Source organism: Somniosus microcephalus, chromosome 8, assembly GCF_052327205.1.
Source record: "Somniosus microcephalus isolate GS21.2 chromosome 8, FLI_Smic_1.0, whole genome shotgun sequence".
In the NCBI taxonomy this organism is placed as follows: Eukaryota; Metazoa; Chordata; class Chondrichthyes; order Squaliformes; family Somniosidae; genus Somniosus; species Somniosus microcephalus.
The window spans coordinates 22,061,231-22,085,214 of record NC_140994.1 but is presented as its reverse complement, the minus strand read 5'-3'; the positions used below and the strand labels follow the sequence as shown (position 1 = coordinate 22,085,214).

Genomic DNA, 23,984 nt, shown 5'->3' with positions numbered 1-23,984 from the left:
ACGTTAACTCTGTTTCTCTTTCCACAGATGCTGCCTGACCTATTGAGTATTCCCAGCATTTTCTGTTTTTACTCCAGACACTCTTGTTGGACCCCCGTGGCGTTCAACAAATCACTACTACTGCACTTATACTTCAGAGGCTTTCGGCTATGTAGATTTTAAGGTGACAATTTGTTACGGCAATGTTGCTCTAATAAACAACAGTAGGTTTCACTGCTTTTGTATGCAAGAAAATTAGAATCTGACTGAAGCATATTGGCCTAGAAATTGGGTTGGTAGCGCCGGTGCTGAGCGCCTAAAGAGACCTAGAATTGGGGCGAAGCCCTATGTTGGGGCGAGCGCTATGAAGATAGCGCCAACTCAGATATTGACTATACATTTAGCGCCTGCGCTAAGTGTTTGCGCGCGCCCGCGAGCGCAAGCAGCTCATGACGTCATTTCAGTGTGCAACGCCTTTTAGGAGCGCCTGAGCGCATATTGGGTGGCGCCAGGAGCCTTAGCGCCCAGCGCTATTAGTGACAGTTCGAGGGAGGGCTAACAGGCCCTTCTCGGAGTAGGGCGGCGCTATTTAAAGGGGACAGCTCCAGTGCAGAATCTTCTGCCACTTGGCCTGCTCATTGCGATCGCTGCTAGAGAGAGTTGGCGAGCTAATGTGGAGCGGAGTTCTGGGAATTTAGCTTTACAGTACTTGGGACCTTCAACCCTGTCCGAAGCACTTGCAGCACTACACCTAAAAGCCTTTTGACCAACTGGCATCGGAATGGGAGCTTGTTTGGAGGGCGACGGCCTCATCGCCCAACACTGTGAAGGGGCAGAGAGACGGCGGGAGAGAGGGTCGGGATTGGCCAGAATGAGGAGGGGCAATGGAGGTCGGCCAATCCGACGGGATGCTGCGAGGGTCTTTAGGCAGCAGGTGACAAACCTTGACATGTCGGAGGAGCAGTGTTTGCGAAGGCTCCGAATCTGGAGGGACATTGTTACTGATCTGTGCCACCTGCTTGGTCAGGATCTGCAGCCGCGTGAACGCTGCAGAACCTCTCTGTCCGTGATCGTTAAACTGACTGATGGCCTCCATTTTTATGCCAACGGATCCTTTCAGTCAGCCATTGGGGACAATGCGACTGTTGCTCAGGCTGCAGTCCGCTGTTGCATCCGGCAAGTGACAGATGCCCTTTATAGGCGAACGCGTCAATTCATTACCTTCCCTCGGACCCTGCACAAGCAGGCGGAGGAGGAGGAGGAGGAGGAGGAAGAGCAGGCCGAGGAGGAGGAGGAGGAGGAGGAAGATGGAAGGGCTGCTGAAAGTGGAAGGTCCATACGTCAGAGACTCCTCTGGACTCGTGTCGACACCCCTGTGGTGGAATGATGAGAGTCTTAACTCATGCGCACTTTGGATGTTTGAGGGCCTCTGAATGCCAGCATCACTGAAAGTAGTCACATGCACCATGCAACATTGAAACTTCTGTTTATTGACACAAAAGTCTTTCATTACAGCTAAACAACGTAATGTGAGCAGAAACCATAACTTTCAACATAACTGTGAACTGTTCGGCAAAGCCGCAAAACTCAACAAACCTTCTGCAAATATAACAGCAGGTGAGGGTGTCCTTGAATTTGGACAAACAAACATCTCAGCACCTCCCTCTACAACTGGCCCCTTGAGGGAGAACGACTTCTCTTCTGCGCCCAGCCCCTTCCCTCCCTGCTGTTCCTACGTAATTGGACACTAGTGGCGGGCTCAAGGCTGGGGGGCGCCTGCTGACTGTCTGGAAGCGCAGAAGCCCCTGAGGGACGGCCTGGCTGACCTCTGGGCTTGGAGGGTGCGGACGCAGGATGCTTGCTGTGACCATGGCTGGAAGCAGTGTGGCCTGCAGGTGGTGGCAGCTGCAATGCAGGCGTCCCAGCGCTGGCATGTGCAATGCTCTCCTGCCGAGAGAGGACACCTGCACCATGGTCGGACGACACACTGGCTATCTGAGGGGAGCGGCTCGGCTCATCCGCCACAATTGCATGCTCCACTGATTCCTGGCCTTGTACGGGAGTGGAAGGGCCCGGAGTGATCCTATCTGATGCAGAGAGGGTGGCTGCAGTGAGAGATCGCGTTGCGTCAATCTGGCTGTGGAGGAGCCCAGTAAGTGACTGCGTGGCAACAGTGAGGACCTGTGTGCCAGGTGCCAGTGCTTCGGAGAAGGCCTGGACAGTTCTTCCCATGGCTTCGGACAAGGCAGGTGCCGACCGCTCCACTGCCTCGGACAAGCCCTGCACAGACCTTTCCAGGGATTGTCCGAAGCCCTGGACAGTCCTTTCCATTGCTGACTCAAAGCCGTGGACAGTCCTCTCCATTGTTGGGCCGAAGCCCTGGATAGTCCTGTCCATTGTGGCCCCGAAGCCCTGGATAGACCTGTCCATTGTTTCCCCGAACACCTGGAGAGTCCTCTCCATTGTTGCCCCAAAGCCCTGCAGAGTCCTCTCCATTGTTGCCCCGAAGTCCAACATACTCCTAGCCAATGAATCTATTGACTCAGGCATCTTCTCCACTGCAGCCATCAGCTCCGTGTGTCTGACCTGGGCCTGTTTGCTCATCTCAGTCAGGCGACGGACCTCATCTGCACTCTGTGCAGCAGTCATGACGACCTGCCTTGCCCTGTGGGGAGACGGTGGCCGAACTTGCCTATCCCCTGTGCGTTGCTGCATGCCGCTTGGTCCGGCAACTGGTTCATCCTCAGAGCCACACCCCTCCCCTCCAGGGGACTACTATCCCCAGTCTGCAGATGTCTCAGCTCCCCGGATTCTGCAGCGGCTGGTCCGGATTCCTCCTGGTCCTCGCCTCCGGTGGCACTGGCACTGGCAGCTTCAGCGCGTTGAGCCCGAGTTGGTGCTGCTTCATCTGAAAGTGGGAGGTGGAAGAGTGGCTTTAGCAAAAGGACAGCTTTGCTGAAAGGCATGCCAGATTGCGGCAAGGCTCTGACATGGCTGCACACTGAGGATGCATGCTGGCGGGGGGACCAAGTGGAAGGCAACAGGTGAAAAAGGTGAGAGTCTTACCCTCGCTGTCGGTAATGGGGTCGGCAGATGCAGTGGTCACAGGACCAGACAGACGTCCTCCAAGTATCTGGTGCACTCTCTCCTCCAGATCCGTCAGAGTGACCACTTGTGCAGGTCCGCCACCGGTTCGACGCTGCTCCTTTCGAATCATCGCCAGCTTGGACTGCAGGGGAAAGAAGGGGAGGTTCTGTTACACGATGCCTTGAGACCTCACCGCATGCCCCCCATGGTGCAAGAGCCCTTACATGAGGCCTTGAGACCTCATCGCATGCTCCCCATGGTGCAAGAGCCCTTACATGAGGCCTTGAGACCTCATCGCATGCCCCCCATGGTGCAAGAGCCCTTACATGAGGCCTTGAGACCTCATCGCATGCCCCCCATGGTGCAAGAGCCCTTACATGAGGCCTTGAGACCTCATCTCATGCCCCCCATGGTGCAAGAGCCCTTACATGAGGCCGTAAGACATCTGTCCATGTGTGTGCCCAGAAAGGGCCATGGGTGCACGCTGACAGATGGCCATTAGCGCATCATTGCAGCAGGGTGCCCGAAGTCAGCTGCAGATGGAGGGAAGCACAAGTTTGGTAAACCATCACTCACCCTAACGATCCGTGTGAGGTCGTTGAATTTCTTCCTGCACTGAACAGGGGTCCTGGTCGCCATGCTGCTGGAGTTCACCCTTACAGCAACCTCCCTCCAAGATCGTCGATAAGCCTTCTGATTCGGCTTCTTTCCATTATCCGGATACAGGACCTCCCGACGGTGTTCAACTGCAGCCACCAAGTGGTCCAGAGCCTCAGTGCTGAAGCGCTCTGCTCTCTGCCTAACCTTCTCCATGATGAACAAGTTTGTACCGCCAGACAAGGGCGAGCGCCGAATCTGAGGCCTACAGGGCGTTGGGTGTTGAAGCTCAGGCTGACTGACCCACCCCTTTAAGAGCCGGCCGGCGCCTGGAGGTCTCGTGCTTTCCCGTAATTGAGTTCACCTGCGCTGCGCCCGTCCGCGTCAAAATTGAGTAGCGCCTGACCTTTTGCACCTTAAGAGCACCGTGCAACGGCTGATTTAGCGCCTCAATCCCCTTTGGGGGCGATGGAACCCAATATCGCGCCAGGCGGCGATAGGTTTCGTCTGGCTATAAACTTTGCGCATCGCCAGTTCTAACGCCTCAAGCGGGGCTATACCCAATTTCTGGGCCATTGAGTTCAAAACAAATTCTGCCCTCTTGTGGCAAACAGTAGGCCATTCAGGCAGATAATAGCTTTATGCACTTTTGATTTTTATCACTATTAGGAGCAGCAATTTTGCAAAAGCAAGATGGAAAATTGCAGGATAGCAAAATACTGCAGATGCTGGAAATCCGAAATAACAACAGAAAATGCTGGAAAAACTCTGCAGGCCAGGTAACATCCGTGGAGAGAAAATAGAGTCGACGTTTCGGGTCGAAACCCTTTTTCAAAACTGGAAAGGAAATGAAATAGATCGAAAGGCAGGGCTGGGAGAGAACAAGAGAAGTGAAGAGACATTAAGAGGTATTCAAAACCAGACGAGATGATGATAGGACTAGTGGAGACAAAAGACGGCTCAGAATAGGTGTGAAATGCGCTGGCAGAATGGGAGACTGTTGCCATGTGGGAGAGAGAAAAAAAAGGGGGGGAGGGCCAAAACAAAGATGTGGATAAAATATAAGCAAAAATGTAATGGGGGCCGAGGTAATGATCTGAAATTGTTGAACTCGATGTTGAGTCCGGAAGGCTGTAAAGGGCCTGTTGAGTTTTTCCAGCATTTTCTGTTGTTATTGTGGAAAATTACAGTTTTGGAAAAACCGATGCAGATTTTTCCTTTGCAACGGTTCTCGGACGGCCAGCAGCCCACCTGATAGTGCCAGAGGAAGGCTCAACCCTTTTATGAGGGCTGCGCCTCATTTAACATTTGGCCAGCAATATAGGAAGGAACATAGGAACAGGAGTAGGCCATTCAGCCCCTCGAGCCTGTTCCATTCTATTAGATCACGGCCGATCTGCACCTCAACTCCATTTACCCGCCTTTGCTCTGCGACCCTTGATACCCTTATCCAGCGAAAACTTGCCGATCTCAGTCTTGAAACATTTTCAATTGATCCACAGCCTGTTAAGGGGAAGAGACTTCCAGTTGAGCAGGCTTGGGAAAAGGGTAGGTCTGGGGAGGGAGAGGGGCTGGGGAGAGAGGTGGTGACGGGGGGGTGGTGGAGGGGTCCATACTCACGACCCAGTGTGGCAGCTGCCCAACTTGTTCCTGTTGAGTCCAGAAGAGAACACTGGCTCCTTCCCAGACGCTCAAATATAAATTGAAATATTCCATTCTGGGACTCCTCTTCGGCTGGACCGCAAGCTGAAGCTGGGTACACAGAGCACGTTCCACTCAGTTGACTTCAACAATTGCAATCGGAGTCCTGTGAAAGCCACAGGATCCCAATTTGCACATTAAAAAAAAGCCAACCGTTTGACTCAGGCGAGCGCTCCGGCTGCCCATGATTGGGTCCTTGGGAAGATTGTTGGCAGGAATGGGGCGGTAAGTCAGTACCTATCATCGTCAGGGCACCACCACCACCCCATTCCCGCGCAGCAAGCGGCCTGATAACCCCCCCCCCCCCCAACATGTCAAATCACTGTGGAACAGCAATAAACAATGTTAACTGAATGCTGAATGCTTAATCATATTGCTAGGTCAGTTTAGGACCAAAGATATCATGTCAAAAAAGCTAAGAGGTCCCCTGGTCAGGCTCCACCTTGAGTAGTGTTTAGCTTTGATTTTGAAGCCAAAGTGGAAATATTGAGTCCATGGAGAGGAGCCAAGAGGCTGAATCTTGGCATCAAAGCATTGAGTCACAAGGAATGATTACAGAAACTGGAGCTCTTTAGCTTTGAAAGGAGGCATCTGAGTCGGGACTTTATAATAGTGTACAAGACGTTAAACAGCATAGATAAGGCTAATCAGAGTACAACTTCAACATGTGCCAGGGTGCAAGAACTCGAGTGCTGTCTGTCACAGTCTGGCTCTGCTCTGTTCTGTCAGTCTGGCTGAGTGCTGTCACAGTCTGGCCGTGTTCTGTCTGTCACAGTTTGGCTGTTTTCTGTCTGTCACAGTCTGGCCGTGTTCTGTCTGTCACAGTCTGGCTGAGTGCTGTCTGTCACAGTCTGGCTGTGTTCTGTCTGTCACAGTCTGGTTGAGTGCTGTCTGTCACAGTCTAGCCGTGTTCTGTCTGTCACAGTTTGGCTGTTTTCTGTCTGTCACAGTCTGGCTGTGTTCTGTCTGTCACAGTTTGGCTGTTTTCTGTCTGTCACAGACTGGCCATGTTCTGTCTGTCACAGTTTGGCTGTTTTCTGTCTGTCACAGACTGGCCGTGTTCTGTCTGTCACAGTTTGTCTGTTTTCTGTCTGTTACAGTCTGGCCGTGTTCTGTCTGTCACAGTTTGGCTGAGTGCTGTCTGTCACAGTCTGGCTGTGTTCTGTCTGTCACAGTCTGGCTGAGTGCTGTCTGTCACAGTCTGGCTGTGTTCTGTTCTGTCAGTCTGGCTGAGTGCTATCACAGCTTGGTTGTGTTCTGTCTGTCACAGTTTGGCTGTTTTCTGTCTGTCACAGTCTGGCTGAATGTTGTCTGTCATAGTCTGGCTGAGTGCTGTCACAGTCTGGCCGTGTTCTTTCTGTCACAGTCTGGCTGAGTGCTGTCTGTCACAGTCTGGCTGAGTGCTGTCTGTCACAGTCTGGCTGAGTGCTGTCACAGTCTGGCTGAGTGCTGTCACAGTCTGGCTGAGTGCTGTCTGTCACAGTCTGGCTGAGTGCTGTCACAGTGCTGTTGTTGTTGAACACATGGGAGTACGATATTGTTGCTATCACGGAGACATGGTTGAGGGAGGGTCAGGACTGGCAGCTCAATATTCCGGGGTATAGAATCTTCAGGCGAGACAGAGGGGGGTGTAAAAGGGGAGGGGGTGTTGCAATATTAATTAAGGAGTCAATTACTGCTGTAAGGAGGGATGATATATTAGCGGGTTCCTCTAATGAGGCCATATGGGTAGAACTTAAAAACAAAAAGGGGGCAAGCACTTTGCTGGGAGTGTACTATAGGCCCCCAAACAGTCAGGGGGAGATAGAGGAACAGATATGTAGGCAAATCTCAGAAAAGTGCGAAAATAATAGGGTAATAATAGTGGGGGATTTCAACTTCCCCAATATAAATTGGGATAGTCAGAGTGTGAAAGGCTTAGAGGGTGCAGAATTCTTAAAGTGCATCCAGGAGAGCTTTTTGAGCCAACATGTAGAAAGTCCTACAAGAGAGGGGGCGGTACTGGACCTAATTCTGGGGAATGCAGCCGGGCAAGTGGTGGAAGTGTCAGTAGGAGAGCATTTTGGCGACAGTGACCACAATTCGGTGAGATTTAAGGTGGTCATGCAAAAAGACAAAGACGGCCCGGAAATAAGGGTTCTAAATTGGGGGAAGGCCGATTTTAATATGATAAGGCAGGATCTGGCCAAATTGGACTGGGAGCAGCTACTTATAGGAAAATCCGCATCAAAACAGTGGGAGACTTTCAGAAGGGAAATAGAGAGAGTACAACGCCAACATGTTCCTGTAAAGGTCAAGGGTGGGACCAACAAGCAAAGGGAACCTTGGATGACAAGGGATATACAAAAATGCATTAGAAATAAAAGGGGGGCTTTTGGCAGTTACAAAAGACTAAAGACGGAAGAAGCCCTAGAGGAGTATAAAAAATGCAGGGGCATACTTAAAAAAGAAATTAGGAGGGCGAGGAGGGGCCATGAAATAACACTGGCGAGCAAAATAAAGGAAAATCCTAAGATGTTTTATAAGTATATTAAGGGCAAGAGGATAACCAGGGAAAGGGTAGGGCCCATTAGGGACCAAAGTGGCAATCTGTGTGTAGAGCCAGATGATGTAGGCGGGGTTTTAAATGAATTTTTTGCATCTGTGTTCACTATGGAGAAAGACGATGCAGACATAGAAATCGGGCAAGGGGGCTGTGACATACTTGAACATATTAGCATCGAGAGGGAGGAGGTGCTAGCGGTTTTAGCAGGCCAAAAAGTGGATAAATCCCCAGGCCCAGACGAGATGTATCCCAGGCTGCTGTGGGAGGCAAAGGAGGAGATTGCAGGGGCTCTGACACAAATTTTCAGAACCTCTCTGGCCACAGGGGATGTACCAGAGGACTGGAGAACAGCTAACGTAGTACCATTATTCAAGAAGGGTAGCAGGGATAAACCAGGGAATTACAGGCCAGTGAGCCTAACATCTGTGGTAGGGAAATTATTGGAAAAAATTCTGAGGGACAAAATTAGTCTCCACTTGGAGAGGCAAGGATTAATCGGGGATAGTCAGCATGGCTTTGTCAAGGGTAAATCATGTCTGACAAATCTGATTGAATTTTTCGAGGGGGTGACTAGGGGGGTGGATGAGGGAAATGCTGTGGATGTGGTTTACATGGACTTCAGTAAAGCTTTTGACAAAGTCCCGCATAGGAGACTGGTCAAGAAGGTAAGAGCCCATGGGATCCAGGGTGCCTTGGCGCGTTGGATCATAAACTGGCTGAGTGGCAGGAGGCAGAGGGTGATGGTCGAAGGTTGCTTTTGTGACTGGAAGCCTGTGTCCAGTGGGGTACCTCAGGGATCGGTGCTGGGTCCCTTGTTGTTTGTGATCTACATAAATGATTTGGATGAGAATGTAAAAGGTATGATCAGTAAGTTCGCAGATGACACGAAAATTGGTGGGGTGGTAAATTGTGAGGAGGAAAGCCTCAGGCTACAGGACGATATAAACGGGTTGGTCAGATGGGCGGAAAAGTGGCAAATGGAATTTAACCCTGAAAAGTGCGAGGTGATGCATTTTGGACGGACAAATAAGGCAAGGGAATACACAATGAGTGGTAGGACCCTAGGAAGTACAGAGGGTCAGAGGGACCTTGGTGTACATGTACATAGATCCCTGAAGGCAGCGGAACAGGTAGATAAGGTGGTTAAAAAGGCATATGGGATACTTGCCTTCATTAGCCGAGGCATAGAATATAAGAGTAGGGAGGTTATGATGGAGCTGTACAAAACGCTGGTGAGGCCACAGCTGGAGTACTGTGTGCAGTTCTGGTCGCCTCACTATAGGAAGGATGTGATTGCTTTGGAGAGGGTGCAGAGAAGATTCACCAGGATGTTACCTGGGATGGAGCGCCTCAGCTATGAAGAGAGACTGGACAGGCTGGGGTTGTTTTCCTTGGAGCAAAGAAGGCTGAGGGGGGACCTGATTGAGGTGTACAAAATGATGAGGGGCATAGATAGGGTAGACAAAGAGGAACTTTTCCCCTTAGTAGGGGGGTCAATAACAAGGGGGCATAGATTCAGGGTAAGGGGCAGGAGATTTAGAGGGGATTTGAGGAGGAACTTTTTCACCCAGAGGGTGGTTGGAATGTGGAACTCAATGCCTGAAAGGGTGGTAGAGGCAGGAACCCTCACAACATTCAAGAAGCATTTGGATGAGCACTTGAAATGCCATTGCATACAAGGCTATGGACCAAATGCTGGAAAATGGGATTAGACTGGACAGGGATTGATGGTCGGCGCAGACACGATGTGCCGAAGGGCCTCTTTCTGTGCTGTAAAACTCTATGACTCTATGACTCTATGACAGTCTGGCTGAGTGCTGTCTGTCACAGTCTGGCTGAGTGCTGTCACAGTCTGGCTGAGTGCTGTCTGTCACAGTCTGGCTGAGTGCTGTCTGTCACAGTCTGGCTGAGTGCTGTCACAGTCTGGCTGAGTGCTGTCTGTCACAGTCTGGCTGAGTGCTGTTACAGTCTGGCTGAGTGCTGTCACAGTCTGGCTGAGTGCTGTCACAGTCTGGCTGAGTGCTGTCTGTCACAGTCTGGCTGAGTGCTGTCACAGTCTGGCTGAGTGCTGTCTGTCACAGTCTGGCTGAGTGCTATCACAGTCTGGCTGAGTGCTGTCACAGTCTGGCTGTGTTCTTTCTGTCACAGTCTTACTGAGCATAGCACAGACTCCGGGGACATACGCGGCTCCGACACCAGAACATGAGGGCGCACAATGAGGATTCCAGTGACACTCCTCGGTGTCAGATTTGGCTCAGTGGCAGCAAACTTGCCTCTGAATCATTAAGATTGTGTGTTCAAGCCCCACTCTAGAGAATTAAGCACATTATCTAGGCTAACACAAGTGCAGATCTGAGGTAGTGCTGCACCGTGGGAGATGCTGTCTTTTGGATGAGACATTAAACCAAGGCCCCCTGTGCCATCTCAGGTAGATACAAAACATTCCATGGCACGTTTCGAAGGAGTTGCCCTGGCCAACATTTATCCCTTAACCAGTAGCACTAAAAACATTATCTAATCATTTATCTCATTTCTGTCTGTGGGACTTTGCTTTTTTTAATTCGTTCATTGGATGTGGGCGTCGCAGGCAAGGCCAGCATTTATTACCCATCCCTAATTGCCCTTGAGAAGGTGGTAGTGAGCCGCCTTCTTAAAACATTGCAGTCCGTGTGGTGAAGGTGCTCCCACAGTGCTGTTAGGGAGGGAGTTCCAGGATTTTGACCCAGTGGCGATGAAGGATCGGCGATATATTTTCAAGTCAGGCGGGTGTGTGACTTAAGAACATAAGAAATAGGAGCAGGAGCAGGCCATATGGCCCCTCAAGCCTACTCCGCCATTCAATGAGATCATGGCTGATCATTGAACACAATTCCACTTTCCCGCCCGATCTCCATATCCCTTGATTCCCCTAGAGTCCAAAAATCTATCGATCTCAGCCTTGAATATACTCAAAGACTCAGCATCCACAGCCCTCTGGGGCAGAGAATTCCAAAGATTCACAACCCTCTGAGTGAAGAAATTCTTCCTCATCTCAGTCTTAAATGGCCGATCCCTTATCCTGAGACTCTGCCCCCTAGTTCTAGACTCTCCAGCCAGGGGAAACAACCTCTCAGCATCTACCCTGTCAAATCCCTTTTAATGAGATCACCTCTCATTCTTCTAAACTCCAGAGAGTATAGGCCCATTCTACACAATCTCTCATCATAGGACAGCCCTCTCATCGCAGGAATCAATCTAGTGAACCTTCGTTGCACCGCCTCCAAGGCAAGTATATGCTTCCTTAAATAAGGAAACCAAAACTGTGCACAGTACTCCAGGTGTGGTCTCACCAAGGCCCTGTATAATTGTAGCAAGACTTCCTTACTCTTATACTCCAACCCCTTGCAATAAAGGCCAACTTTCTTATTGCTTTCTTATTTGCTTTCTTATTACTTGCTGTACCTGCATGCTAGCTTTCTGTGTTTCTTGCATGAGGACACCCAAATCTCTCTGAACACCAACACTTGAAAGTTTCTCACCATTTAAAAAATATTCTGTTTTTCTATTCTTCCTACCAAAGTGAATAACCTCACATTTCCCTACATTATACTCCATTTGCCACCTTACTGCCCACTCACTTAATCTGTCTATATCCCTTTGCAGACTCATGGCCTAGAAATTCAGTGGGCTGCGCCACCCGTTAGCGCCTTAAGAGGGCGCTAAGTGGGTCGGAAGCCACTGGCCATGCCTCCCGCTAAATTTAATATAGATTGTAAATAGCTGAGGCCCCAGCACTGATCCTCGTGGCATCCAAATATACTACATCCACTGGTTCCCCTTTATCTATCCTGCTAGTTACATGCTCAAGAAATAAATTTGTCAAACACAATTTTCCTTTCATAAAACCATGTTGACTCTACCTAATCAAGTTATGATTTTCTAAATGCCCTGATACCACTTCCTTAACAATGGATTCCAGCATTTTCCTGACAACTGATGTCAGGCTAACCGGCCTGCAGTTCCCTATTTTTTCTCTCCCTCCTTTCTTGAATAGCGGTGTTACATTTGCTATCTTCTAATCCGCTGGGACCGTTATAGAGTCTAGGTAATTTTGGACGATCAAAACCAATGCATTCACTATCTCTGCAGCCACCTCTTTTAGAACCCCAGGATGTAGGCCGTCAGGTCCAGGGGATTTGTCGGCTTTTAGTCCCATTAGTTTCTCTAGTATTTTTTCTCTACTTATATTAATTACGTTAAGTTCCTCGCCCTCATTAGACCATTGGTTCCCCACCATTTTTGGTATGCTTTTTGTGTCTTCTACTGTGAAGACAGATACAAAATATTTTTTAACGTTTCTGCCATTTCCTTATTCCCCATAATAATGTCTCCTGTCTCAGCCTCTAAGGGACCAATGTTTACTTTTGCTACTCTCTTCCTTTTTACATACTTGTAGAAGCTCTTACAATCTGTGTTTATATTTCTTGCTAGTTTTCTCTCATTCTATTTTTTCCCTTTTTATCAATTTTTAATCTATTTTTCTAATCTACCTGAGCCAACTCGCCCCTCATACCTATGTAATTGTCTTTATTTAAGTTTAAGACTCTAGTTTTGGATTTAGGCAAGCCACTCTTAAACTTAATGTGAAATTCTATCATATTATGATAGTGTCAGCTGTGGCTTAGTTTGTAGCACACTCGCCTCTGAGTCAGAAGGTTGTGGGTTCAAATGCCCACTCCAGGGACTTGAGCACATAAAGCTAGGCTGACACTCCAGTGCAGTGCTGAGGGAGTGCTGCACTGTCGGAGGTGCCGTCTTTTGGATGAGACCTTAAACCGAGGCCCCGTCTGCTCTCTCAGGTGGCCGTAAAAGATCCCATGGCACTATTTCGAAGAAGAGCAGGGGAGTTATCTCCGGTGTCCTGGCCAATATTTATCCCTCAACCAACATGACAAAATATAAATTATCTGGTCATTATCACATTGCTGTTTGTGGGACCTTGCTGTGCGCAAATTGGCTGCCGCGTTTCCCACATTACAACAATGACTCCACTTCAAAAGTACTTCATCCGCTGTAAAGTGCTTTGAGACGTCCGGTGGTCGTGAAAGGCGCTATATAAATGCAAGTCTTTCTTTCTTTCTTTATGATCACTCTGCCCCAGAGGATCCTTTACTATGAGATTGCTAATTAACCCTGTCTCATTACACAATACAAGATCTAAAATAGCCTGTTCCCTGGTTGGTTCCATGACGTATTGTTTTAGGAAACTGTCCCGAATGCACTCCATGAACTTGTCGTCCAGACAACCTTTGCCAACTTGGAGGGGAACTTGGAGGTGGTGGTGTTCCCATGTGCCAGCAGCCCTTGTCCTCCTAGGTGTTAGAGGTCGCGGGTTTGGGAGGTGCTGCCGAAGAAGCCTTGGCGAGTTGCTGCAATGCAACTTGTAGATGGTACACACTGCAGTCACGGTGCGCCAGTGGTGGAGGGAGTGAATGTTTAAGGTGGTGGAAAGGGTGACAATCAAGCTGGCTGCTTTGTCCTGGATGGTGTCGAGCTTCTTGAGTGTTGTTGGAGCTGCACTCATCCAGGCAAGTGGAAAGTATTCATTAACACTCCTGACTTGTGACTTGTAGATGATGAAAGGCTTTGGGGAGTCAGGAGGTGAAACACTCGCCGCAGAATACCCAGCCTCTGACCTGCACTTGTAGCCACAGTATTTATGCGGCTGGTCAATGGTGAGCCGCAGGATGTTGATGGTGGGGGATTCGGTGATGGTAATGCTGTTGAATGTCAAGGGGTGGTGGTTAGACTCTCTCTTGTGTGGTGTGAATGTTACTTGCCACTTATCAGCTGTGCACATATTGTCCGCTGTGTTTCCCTACATTACAACAATGACAGTAAATCATTAACCATCAGGCACTTTGGGACATTCTGAGGTCTTGAAAGGTGTTATATCAATGCAAATTGTTTATTTCTCTCTCCTCAGTGTCCTTGAACTTTGTATGACCTCCCTCTCCTTAATGCTGAATCACAGTGCAATTCAAAATTCCTAGAAGGCATGCCCCGCAAGCCACAGGAAGTAAATTTTACACAGCCAATGCTCTCTATCCCCTGCAAAATTTACTCTTCTGTGCATTTCAGTCCTTTTCCCTACAAAATACAACTGACGAAAAAGTGGATACAGCTGCTGACACGACAAGTTCATTTCCCGCCACACTCCCATTATAACTGCTTCTTTTCATAGGGTTTCATAGGTTGTATAAGCTTTGACCACGTTCGATCAGCTCCGATGGATGGGTCACATTGTCCGCATGCCCGATACGAGACTCCCAAAACAAGCGCTCTACTCGGAGCTCCGGCACGGCAAGAGAGCCCCAGGTGGGCAGAGGAAACGCTTCAAGGACACCCTCAAAGCCTCCTTGAAAAAGTGTAACATCCCCACCGACACCTGGGAATCCCTGGCCCAAGACCTCACAAAGTGGAGGAGAAGCATCTGGGAAGGCGCCGAACACCTCGAGTCTCTTCGTCGGAAGCAAGCGGAAGCCAAGCGGAAGGAGCGCACGTCAACCGAAGCACCCCACCCACCCGCCCCTTCAACCACCGTCTGCTCCACCTGTGACAGAGACTGTAGGTCCCGCATTGGCCTCATCAGTCACCTGAGAACTCATTTTTAGTGTGGAAGCGAGTCATCCTCGGTTCCGAGGGACTGCCTAAGAAGAAGAGAAGAAGAAGTATAAGAACGGAAGAACTAGGCGCAGGAGTAAGCCATACGGCCCCTCGAGCCTGCTCCACCATTCAATAAGATCATGGAAGCAGCTGCTGCCAGCGAAGTTGAGGTAACTGCGCACGTGCAGTTTCAGTGTTTTTTTTTGGTTGTTCGCGTTTTGATTATAAAAAAATAATTCTGGGGAAGGGCAGCACCGAAGGTTTTTTTTTTTTTGACGGTTGTTTAAAACAGTGGTTTGGGCTTCACTCCGTAAACATCTTTCCCCTCTTGCTAGAGATTTAGCCCCTCGGAAGCAGTGAAAGATTACATTAGCAGTTATTGGGGGTGGAAAAAAAAAGTTTTTTTGGTCATCATGTATTAAAAAAAATATTTTTGTTTGCCATGGCAACATGCAAGGCCGAGCAAGTCAACATAACCTATTGGTGTGGCGAAGTCAGGCCACCGATCGTTTTGGAGCCGCTATAGGTTGTTTCCGATGACAATCGTTGGATCTTGACAGTTGATTAAGTAGTTGCGGGTTCTGCACAGCTTCCGGTTGTTGGCACCAGCTTCTGGTTCATTGGCAGCTGTCACTCTGTAAGATCATGCCATATCTTCGACCTCAACTCCACTTTCCCGCCTGATCCCCATATCCCTTGACGCCCCTAGAATCCAAAAATCTATCCATCTCAGCCTTGAATATTCTTCCTCTTCTTAGGCAGTCCCTCGGGAACCGAGGATGACTTGCTTCCACACTAAAAATGAGTTCTCAGGTGACTGATGAGTCCAATGCGGGACCTACAGTCTCTGTCACAGGTGGGGCAGACGGTGGTTGAAGGGGCGGGTGGGTGGGGTGCTTGGGTTGACTTGCGCTCCTTCCGCTGTTTGTGCTTGGCTTCCGCTTGCTCCTGGCGAAGAGACTCAAGGTGTTTGGCGCTTTCCCGGATGCTTCTCCTCCACTTTGTGCGGTCTTGGGCCAGGGATTCCCAGGTGTCGGTGGGGATGTTGCACTTTTTCAAGGAGGCTTTGAGGGAGTCCTTGAAGCATTTCCTCTGCCCACCTGGGGCTCTCTTGCCGTGTCGGAGCTCCGAGTAGAGTGCTTGTTTTGGGAGTCTCGTATTGGGCATGCAGACGATGTGGCCCGTCCATCAGAGCTGATCGAGCGTGGTCAAAGCTTCAATGCTGGGGATGTTGGCCTGAGCAAGAACACTGACTTTGGTGCGCCTATCCTGCCAATAGATTTGCAGGATCTTGCGGAGGCAGCATTGGTGGTACCTCTCCAGTGCTTTTGGTGCCTGCTGTACATGGTCCATGTCTCTGAGGCATACAGCAGGGCGGGTATCACTGCTGCTCTGTAGACCATGAGCTTAGTGCCGGGTTTGAGGTCCTGGTCTTCAAACACTCTCTTCCTCAGGCGACCGAAGGCTGCACTGGCACACCGAAGGCGGTGTTGGACTTCGTCATCAACGTCTGCCTTTGTTGACAGTAGGCTCCCGAGGTATGGAAAGTGGTCCACGTTGTCAAAGGCCTCGTCATGCATTTTGATAATCAGGGAGCAGTACTGTGTGGCGGAGGGTGTTAGAGGACCTTTGTCTTACGGATGATTAGTGTAAGACCCATGCTCTCGTATGCTTCAGTGAAGGCGTTGACGATGGTTTGGAGTTCGACCTCAGAGTGTGCGCAGACGCAAGTGTCATCTGCATACTTTAATTAGACGACAGAGGATGGGACGACCTTGGATCTGGACTAGAGGCGACGGAGGTTGAACACTTTCCCGTTTGTTCTGTAAATTAGCTCCACTCCAGCGGGGAGCTTACTGAGGGTGGGATGGAGCATTGCAGCCAGGAAGATCGAGAAGAGCGTTGGTGCGATGACACAGCCTTGCTTGACCCCGGTCCGTACATGAATTGGGTCTGTGGTGGATCTGTTGGTCAGGATCACGGCTTGCATGTCGTAGTGAATCAGGTGGAGGATGGTGACAAACTTTTGAGGGCAGCCGAATTTGAGGACACTCCATAATCCCTCACGGTTGACAATGTCGAAGGCCTTTGTGAGGTCAAAGAAGGCCATGTACAGCGGTTGGTGCTGTTCCCTGCATTTCTCTTGTAGTTGACGCGCGGTGAAGATCATGTCCATTGTGTCCCTTAGTGGGCAGAATCCGCATTGTGACTCTGGGAGGAGCTCTTCAGCCACTGGGAGAAGGCGATTGAGGAGGATTCTTGCGATGACTTTCCCTGTGGCAGACAGCAGGGAGACTCCTCTGTAATTACCGCAATCGGACTTGTCACCTTTCTTGAAGATGGTCACGATTACGGTGTCTCTGAGATCCCCTGGCATGCTCTCCTCCTTCCAGATAAGAGAAATTAGTTCATGTATTTGCGCCAGTAGTGCTTCTCCACCATGTTTTAGTGCCTCGGCGGGGATTTCATCTCAGCCTTGAATATACTCAGCGACTGAGCATCCACAGCCCTCTGGGGTAGAGAATTCCAAAGATTCACCACCCTCTGAGTGAAGAAATTTCTCATCATCTCAGTCTTAAATGGCCGACCCCTTATCCTGAGATTATGCCCCCTAGTTCTAGACTCTCCAGCCAGGGGAAACAACCTCTCAGCATCTACCCTGTCAATCCCACTCAGAATCTTAATGTGTATGTGAGGCCGTTGGGTTTCAGTTTGCACAGAAAACCAACCTGAAATATAGAACGTGATCCCAAAACCTTGATAAAAATCCCCAAAACCCAGGAATTTAACAGATTCAGTCAGCCTGAGGCAGTGGCCTTGATTCAGAGCTGCTCTTCAGTTGAATTTTGTTTATTTTGAAGCTGTTTGTTAAGTTTTTCCAAGATTTTGAGGTTGATGAGGGAGTAGGATTGGTTGAATGGCTTGCCTCGTCTATTTTTATCTTGTGATCATGTGAACTCCAAATACATGAATAATATTTTAAATAAATTGTGAGAATGTTCCAAGACTCTAACCACACAGGCAGACATTCAAAAACATCTTTCAGCGCGCATGCGCTTGCTTCGCCTCCCTCCCCAGCTGCGCCTGCGCAGATCCAGGCGCCAAGTCCCGGCAGAGTTTGGTTTAATACGCATGCGCCACCGCTCACACGCCACAAATCGGACGCATGCGCAGTGCAGGAGGCCGGCCGGTGACGTCATTTACAAATGGCGGCCCCCAGTCGGTGAATAAATCAGAGGAGGAGAAAAGGAATCGGAATCAGGCGAGTAACGGAGCAGAGTCAGAGCGGGGCAAGGGGCAGAGTGGGGGGCAAGGGGCAGAGTGGGGGTAAGAGGCAGAGCGGGGCAAGGGGCAGAGTGAAGGCAGAGCAGAGTAAGGGAAGAGTGGGGCGTGGGGCAGAGTGGCGTTGGGGGCAGAGTGGGGCGAGGGGCAGAGCGGGGCGAGGGGCAGGGGGGCGGCGAGGGGCAGAGCGGGGCGAGGGGCGAGTGAGGGCAGAGTGGGGCGAGGGGCAGAGTGGGGCGTGGGGCGAGGGGCAGAGTGGGGCAGAGTGGGGCGAGGGGCAGAGTGGGGCAGTGGGGCGCGAGGGGCAGAGTGGGGCAGTGGGGCAGAGTGGGGCAATGGGCAGAGTGGGGCAATGGGCAGAGTGGGGCGAGGGGCAGAGGGAGGTTCGAGCAGGGTAAATGATGAGGGTGGAGGGAGGGGTGTGGGGCATGGGACAGGGTCGTGCAAGCACTGGGCAAGTGACAGAGAAAGAGAGGGTTGGGAGATCGAGACCGCGCGGGGCAGGAGCAGCACCGCATCGCCTACCCAGACTGAGATGTCAGAAGCCTGACAGTGAGTGAGTCTCCCAACCGGTTGCAAGCTCAGTCATTATCCCTCTTGGTTGCCATTTCTGCTGTGTTTAAAAGGGTTTCTAATCCGTCCCAATCTGACTATTGCCTCACTCCTAACTTTCCTCTTCAGAGCGATTCTCCCAGTCAGAGGCAGATCTGTCTGGCATATGTTACTCATCAGCAGTGAAGGTCACTCATATTATCAAAGCAGATGGAGAAGACACGATTCAGTCTACCTTAGCTCACCCAGCCATGCAAAACAAAAACAGCAGTCTTAGTCATATCATACATTTTGGATGAATGAGAGGTATTTGCCTCCACTACCATAGCTGTAAGACTAATGTGAATGTTAATAACTTTTTGCCGAAATTTTTTTTTGATGCCTGCCCTCAATTAATCTCAATACAAAAAGAAAATACTGCAGATACTGGAAATCTGAAATAAAAACAGAAAATGCTGGGGATACTCAGCAGGTCAGGCAGCATCTGTGAAGAGAGAAACAGAGTTAACGTTTCAGGTCGATGACCTTTCGTCAGAACTGGAAAAAAGCAGGAAATGGAACAGATTTTTAAGCAAGTGTAGGGGCTGGGAAAGGAGGGAGGGGATGAAAGAACAAAGGGAAGGCCAGTGTCAGAGCCTACAGTTCCGCCCAAGTCCACAGTGTTACGCGAGTGTGTTAACACGGTGTAAAAAATGTTAGATTTCCAATTATATCGAATGCATCGTGGGTAAATAGGTAAAAATTAAAAACCAAGTGTGGAAAGCATTTAAAAATCACATTACGTGGGACTGGAGAAAGGAAGAGCCTGCATTTATATTGTGCCTTTTATATCCTGAGGACATACCGGGGCACGTCATACCGAAATGAATTACTTTTTGAAGCATAGTCGCCGCTATTTTGTTGGCTAGCATGGCTGTCAAAATATGCACACAGCAAGATCCCACAAGCAGAAATGAGTAGTTAATGTTTTGGATGGTGTTGGCTGAGAGAGAAATGTTAGCCAGGACACCGGGAGAACTCACTGCTGTTCTTCAAAATAAAAGAGTGCCACGGCATCTTTTGCATCCACCCGAGAGAGCAGACGCAGCCTCGCTTCAACGTCCCATCCGAACGACGGCACCCCCAACAGTGCGGCCCTCCCTCGGAACTGCACTGCAGTGTCAGCCTGGATTGTGTGCTCAAGTCTCTGGAGTGGGACTCGAACCAAAATGCTCTGACTGTTAGGCTGAGCCAACGTGAGAATACTTGGTTCCAATATTCTCACCTTGGTAATCAAAAGAAGAAAAAAAAGAATGATTTGAACGAATTTTGCAGAATATTTAGCAGGGTGTAGTAGAATAACTCAGTTGATTCAGCCGTGCTTCAGTTTTGAGAATTGTGAATCCAGTTGATCAAACTAATTTAATAATTTACTTCAAATACTGTGCAGAATGTCTGAGTTGATTATAGTCATAAGTTGTGCTGGGTTTGCTGGCCAGTTTTAGCAATGATTTTATTTGTGATAAAATTCTGGGTGGCCTCTACACTAGACTGCACAGTACCCAGCGCAGTCAACCTGGCTGAGTAAGCAAGGGACTTGCTTGGGAGTTTAAACCTGAAGTTCCGACCTGGTAGTTCCACAATAAAATTGTGCGTGTTTTAAAAAAATTACCTGACAGTGCTTCCTTTACTGGCATCCAAAGTCTACAGCTTTACAATGATATAAATTATAATCATCCCCACCCTCCCTCCCTCGCTTACTACATTAAGCTGACAGTAAAATAACATTTCACAATAATGGCCCTTGAGCAAGTTTATTGTAGCTGAGGTTTAATGTGTTGCAGGTTTAAGTGCCGTTTTATGCTCTATAAGAAAAAAAAATACTGATAACGGATTGGCACATGACCGTTGGATTATAAAGGGCAAGGGCATATCAGGTTGTTCCTAGCATTGCACTTCTGACATCTCAAGGCACTCGCAGTGTACCCACAAAACATGGATATCAGAGGTGAGGGATCTGTGTTATATGCCTTAAGATTTTTTTCATGAACAAAATTTTGAAGAGTTGTGCAGTAAATCTGTTGGCATGGTTGCCGTAAGGTGTTATCGAGGAATGTTCAGAAATAACACCTGTTGGAAGCAATATTCCGGTTAAGCTGTGCGGCCGCGCAGCGGTCTGGAGGTCCCGCGCAGCTGGCTCACAGGCTTTTAACTGGAAAAACCGCGCCAGCGCGGAAATTTGAATGGGCCGCGCAGCCAAAAAAAAATTAGAGGCAACATTGGTCGGAAGGATTGTGGCCCCGGTTGTGTCTGGGTGGTTTTAAGGTATTATGGTAACTCCTGCCTGGGTCCCAAACGACACACTTTTTGTATTGGGTTATTTATACTGCGCAGAAAGCGTCGTATAAATCGGGAGGGAAGTCACTGAGATCGAGTTCTAAAGTGGCACATTTGTGCCCTCAGAAGGCTAGTCACAGCGCTCCCCTCCACATTGGGTGCAGTACGTAGTTAGGAAAGGCAAGTTGTGCTTTAAGTTCCATCATGACAAGGAGACCTGGGTGCAAACCATTGAAAGGCAAGTGTGATTTCAGGAAGTACTTCTTCACGATAAGAGTAATCCATATCTGGAATGGTGTTTGGGTAAGGTGTTGGAGGCCAAAGCTTTGGGGGTATGTGGAATCATAGATTGCTGTGGAAGGATGAGCTCGTTGGCCTTCCTTATCTGTTCTTCTCCTTGTGATCTTTGTGAGCCTTATGGCCAAGGTCCAACTACCTGTTTGCTAACACTAAACATTAACTTTATTTGAAATCACAAGCTTTCGGAGCGCTGCTCCTTCGTCAGGTGAAGCAGCGCTCCGAAAGCTTGTGATTTCAAATAAAGCTGTTGGACTATAACCTGGTGTTGTGTGACTTCTCACATTTGTCCACCCCAGTCCACATCATGACTAAACATTAAACCAGCGTTCGGATGCCGGTGAGAGGACCTGTACACATCTAAGTATAATTGTGTAGAGACGCCCATGAGTGTTGCGGAGTTGGCAGTAGAAGTCCTTACTGTCCACCCATGCTCATTCAGCCACTGTCCTCTGAACTCCCAGCCCAGTTCCCCTTCTACTTCCTTCAGCCGTGCTTCTGACACCACATCCTAACCCTCCATTTTTCTATCTTCCCTATCTTCCCCCCTCATACTTGGCACCTGCTGTTTGTTATAGAAAAAAGAAAAAGACTTGCACTTATATCACGCTTTTCACGACCACCAGACGTCCCAAAGCACTTTACAGCCAATGGAGTATTTTTTGTAGTCCTTGTTGTAATGTAGAAAACGCAGCAGCCAATTTGCGCACAGCAAGCTCCCACAAACAGCAATGTGATAATGACCAGATAATCTGTTTTAGTGATATTGATTGAGGGATAAATATTGGCCAGGACATCTTATCATGTCTTCAGTGTGTCCTAAAGCACTTTATAGTCAAGGAGCATCTTTTCAGGTGCAGGCACTGTTATATTCGTAACTTGGGCACATCAAGTTCTTGCTTGGGGGCGGAATGTTGACCAAGATATTCAGAGAACTCCTTGCTCTTTGGGATCTTTTATGCCCACCTGAGAGGCATTTTAAATTCTCATCTGAAAGGTGGCATTTCTGATGATGCAGAATCTCTGAGTACTGTGGTGAAGTGTTAGCCTAGATTTTGTGCTCAAGTTGGAGTGGGCCTTGAACCAACAATCGCCTGTCTCAGATGTGAAAGTATTACTAACTGATCCAAGCTGACACTTGAGAGAGTACTGTGTTTTGGGCAATTCTTGATCCCATTGTGCAACATTTGTTGTTTGGTCTTAACAGCTTCAAGGAAACGGACCAGCATTCAAGCACAATTAATCACATATTGACCAGTACATCCTTGGGAGTGTTTACAAAGTTGTATTTCAACTTGTCTTTCGGATGAGACGTTAAACCGAGGCCCTGTCTACCCTCTCAGGTGGACGTAAAAGATCCCACGGCACTATTTTGGAGAAGAGCAGGGGAGTTATCCCCGGTGTCCTGGACAATATTTATCCATCAACCAACATCACTGACACCGATGATCTGGTCATTATCACATTGCTGTTTGTGGGAGCTTGCTGTGCGCTAACTGGCTGCAGCGTTTCCTACAGCTCAAGAGTGACGACACTTCGAAAGTGCTTCATTGGCTGTAAAGCGCTTTGGGACGGCCTGAGCTTTTGAAAGGCGCTATATAAATGCGAGTCTTGCTTTCCTTTAGCAGTTTCAGATGACCATAGAAATGGTGACATTGCAACTTGAGTTTGTGCGAGTCACCTGCTGGCTCAGCACATCTTACAAGACGGAGGTGGAGAGGCTTTGGGGCAAAGGTATTACCATTGCAGTTACTTTGGACCTGAGGATTACCACATGATGTAATTAATAATGCAGTATTCTGAGGTTATTTCAGGTAATAGTGTACTGGTTAATAAACTGTGCAGTCGTATATAATGTATGCCAGCTAATGAGCTTTAATTTCAAAGTAGTCTTTGGTATTGTGGTCACCTGTGTCATGTATCATAGAATCAGAGAAATTTATGGCACAGAAGGAGCCCATTTGACCCATTGTGTCTGTGCCAACCGAAAAAGAGCTCTCCAGCCTAATCCCTCTTTCCAGCTCTTGGTCCGTAGCCTTGCAGGTTACGGCACTTCAAGCTCATATTCAAGTACTTTTTAAATGTAATGAGGGTTTCTGCCTCTACCACCCTTTCAGGCAGTGAGTTCCAGACCCCCACCACCCCCTGGGTGAAAAAAGTTCTCCTCTACTCCCCTCTAATCCTTCTGCCAATTACTTTAAATCTGTGCCCCCTGGTTATTGACCTCTCTGCTAAGGGAAATAGGTCCTTCCTATCCACTCTATCTAGGCCCTTCATAATTTTATAGAATCATAGAATGGTTACAGCACAGAAGGAGGCCATTTGGCCCATTGAGCTCATGCTGGCCTTCTGCAAGAGCACTTCAACTAGTCCCACTCCCCCGCCCTTTCTCCATAGCCCTGAAAATGTTTTTCCTTCAGGTACTTATCCAATTCTCTTTTGAAAGCCACGATTGAATCCGCCTCCACCCCCCTTTCAGGCAGTGCATTCCAGATCCTAACCACTTGCTGTGTAAAAAAGCTTTTCCTCATGTCGCCTTTGGTTCTTCTGCCAATCACCGTAAATCAATGTCCTCTGTTTCTTGACCCTTCCGCCAATGGGAACAGTTTCTCTCTATCTACTCTGTCTAGTCCTCATGATTTTGAACACCTCTATCAAATCTCCTCTCAACTTTCTCTGCTTTAAGGAGAACAACCCCAGCTTCTCTAGTCTATCAATGTAACTGAAGTCCCTCATCCCTGGAACTATTCTCGTAAATCTTTTCTGCACCCTCTCTAAAGCCTTCACATCCTTCCTAGTGTGCGGTGTCCAGAATTGGGCACAATACTCCAGTTGAGGCCAAACCAGTGTTTTATAAAAATTCATCATAACTTCCTTGCTTTTGTACTCTATGGGCTGGATTTTCATTGAGGAGTCGGATAGGAGGCGGGACTACAATGTTCGGGGTTGTAGTCCCGCCTCTATCGAGTTCTAGCCAATCCAC

At 48.9% G+C, this 23,984-nt stretch overlaps 1 protein-coding gene across 7 annotated transcripts in view; it reads left to right on the top strand.

Moving 5' to 3' along the window:
* xpnpep1 (X-prolyl aminopeptidase (aminopeptidase P) 1, soluble) overlaps window positions 1–23,984 on the top strand; it is a 112,766-nt gene that overhangs the window by 2,621 nt on the left and 86,161 nt on the right. Inside the window, exon 1 of one of the 7 annotated variants that reach the window (XM_085994325.1) lies at window positions 17,718–17,816. The exons of 1 other annotated variant lie outside the window; for it this stretch is intronic. Coding sequence is in view for 1 of the 6 variants with exons in the window: in XM_085994324.1 (XP_085850450.1) it covers window positions 20,363–20,375 (13 nt within the window). In the remaining 5 variants the exon portion in view is untranslated. Of the gene's footprint in view, window positions 1–17,717; window positions 17,817–18,297; window positions 18,393–20,286; window positions 20,376–23,984 lie in introns of those variants that run through there. 5 more of the 7 variants (XR_015079187.1, XR_015079186.1, XM_085994323.1 and 2 more) reach the window with 5 other exon arrangements.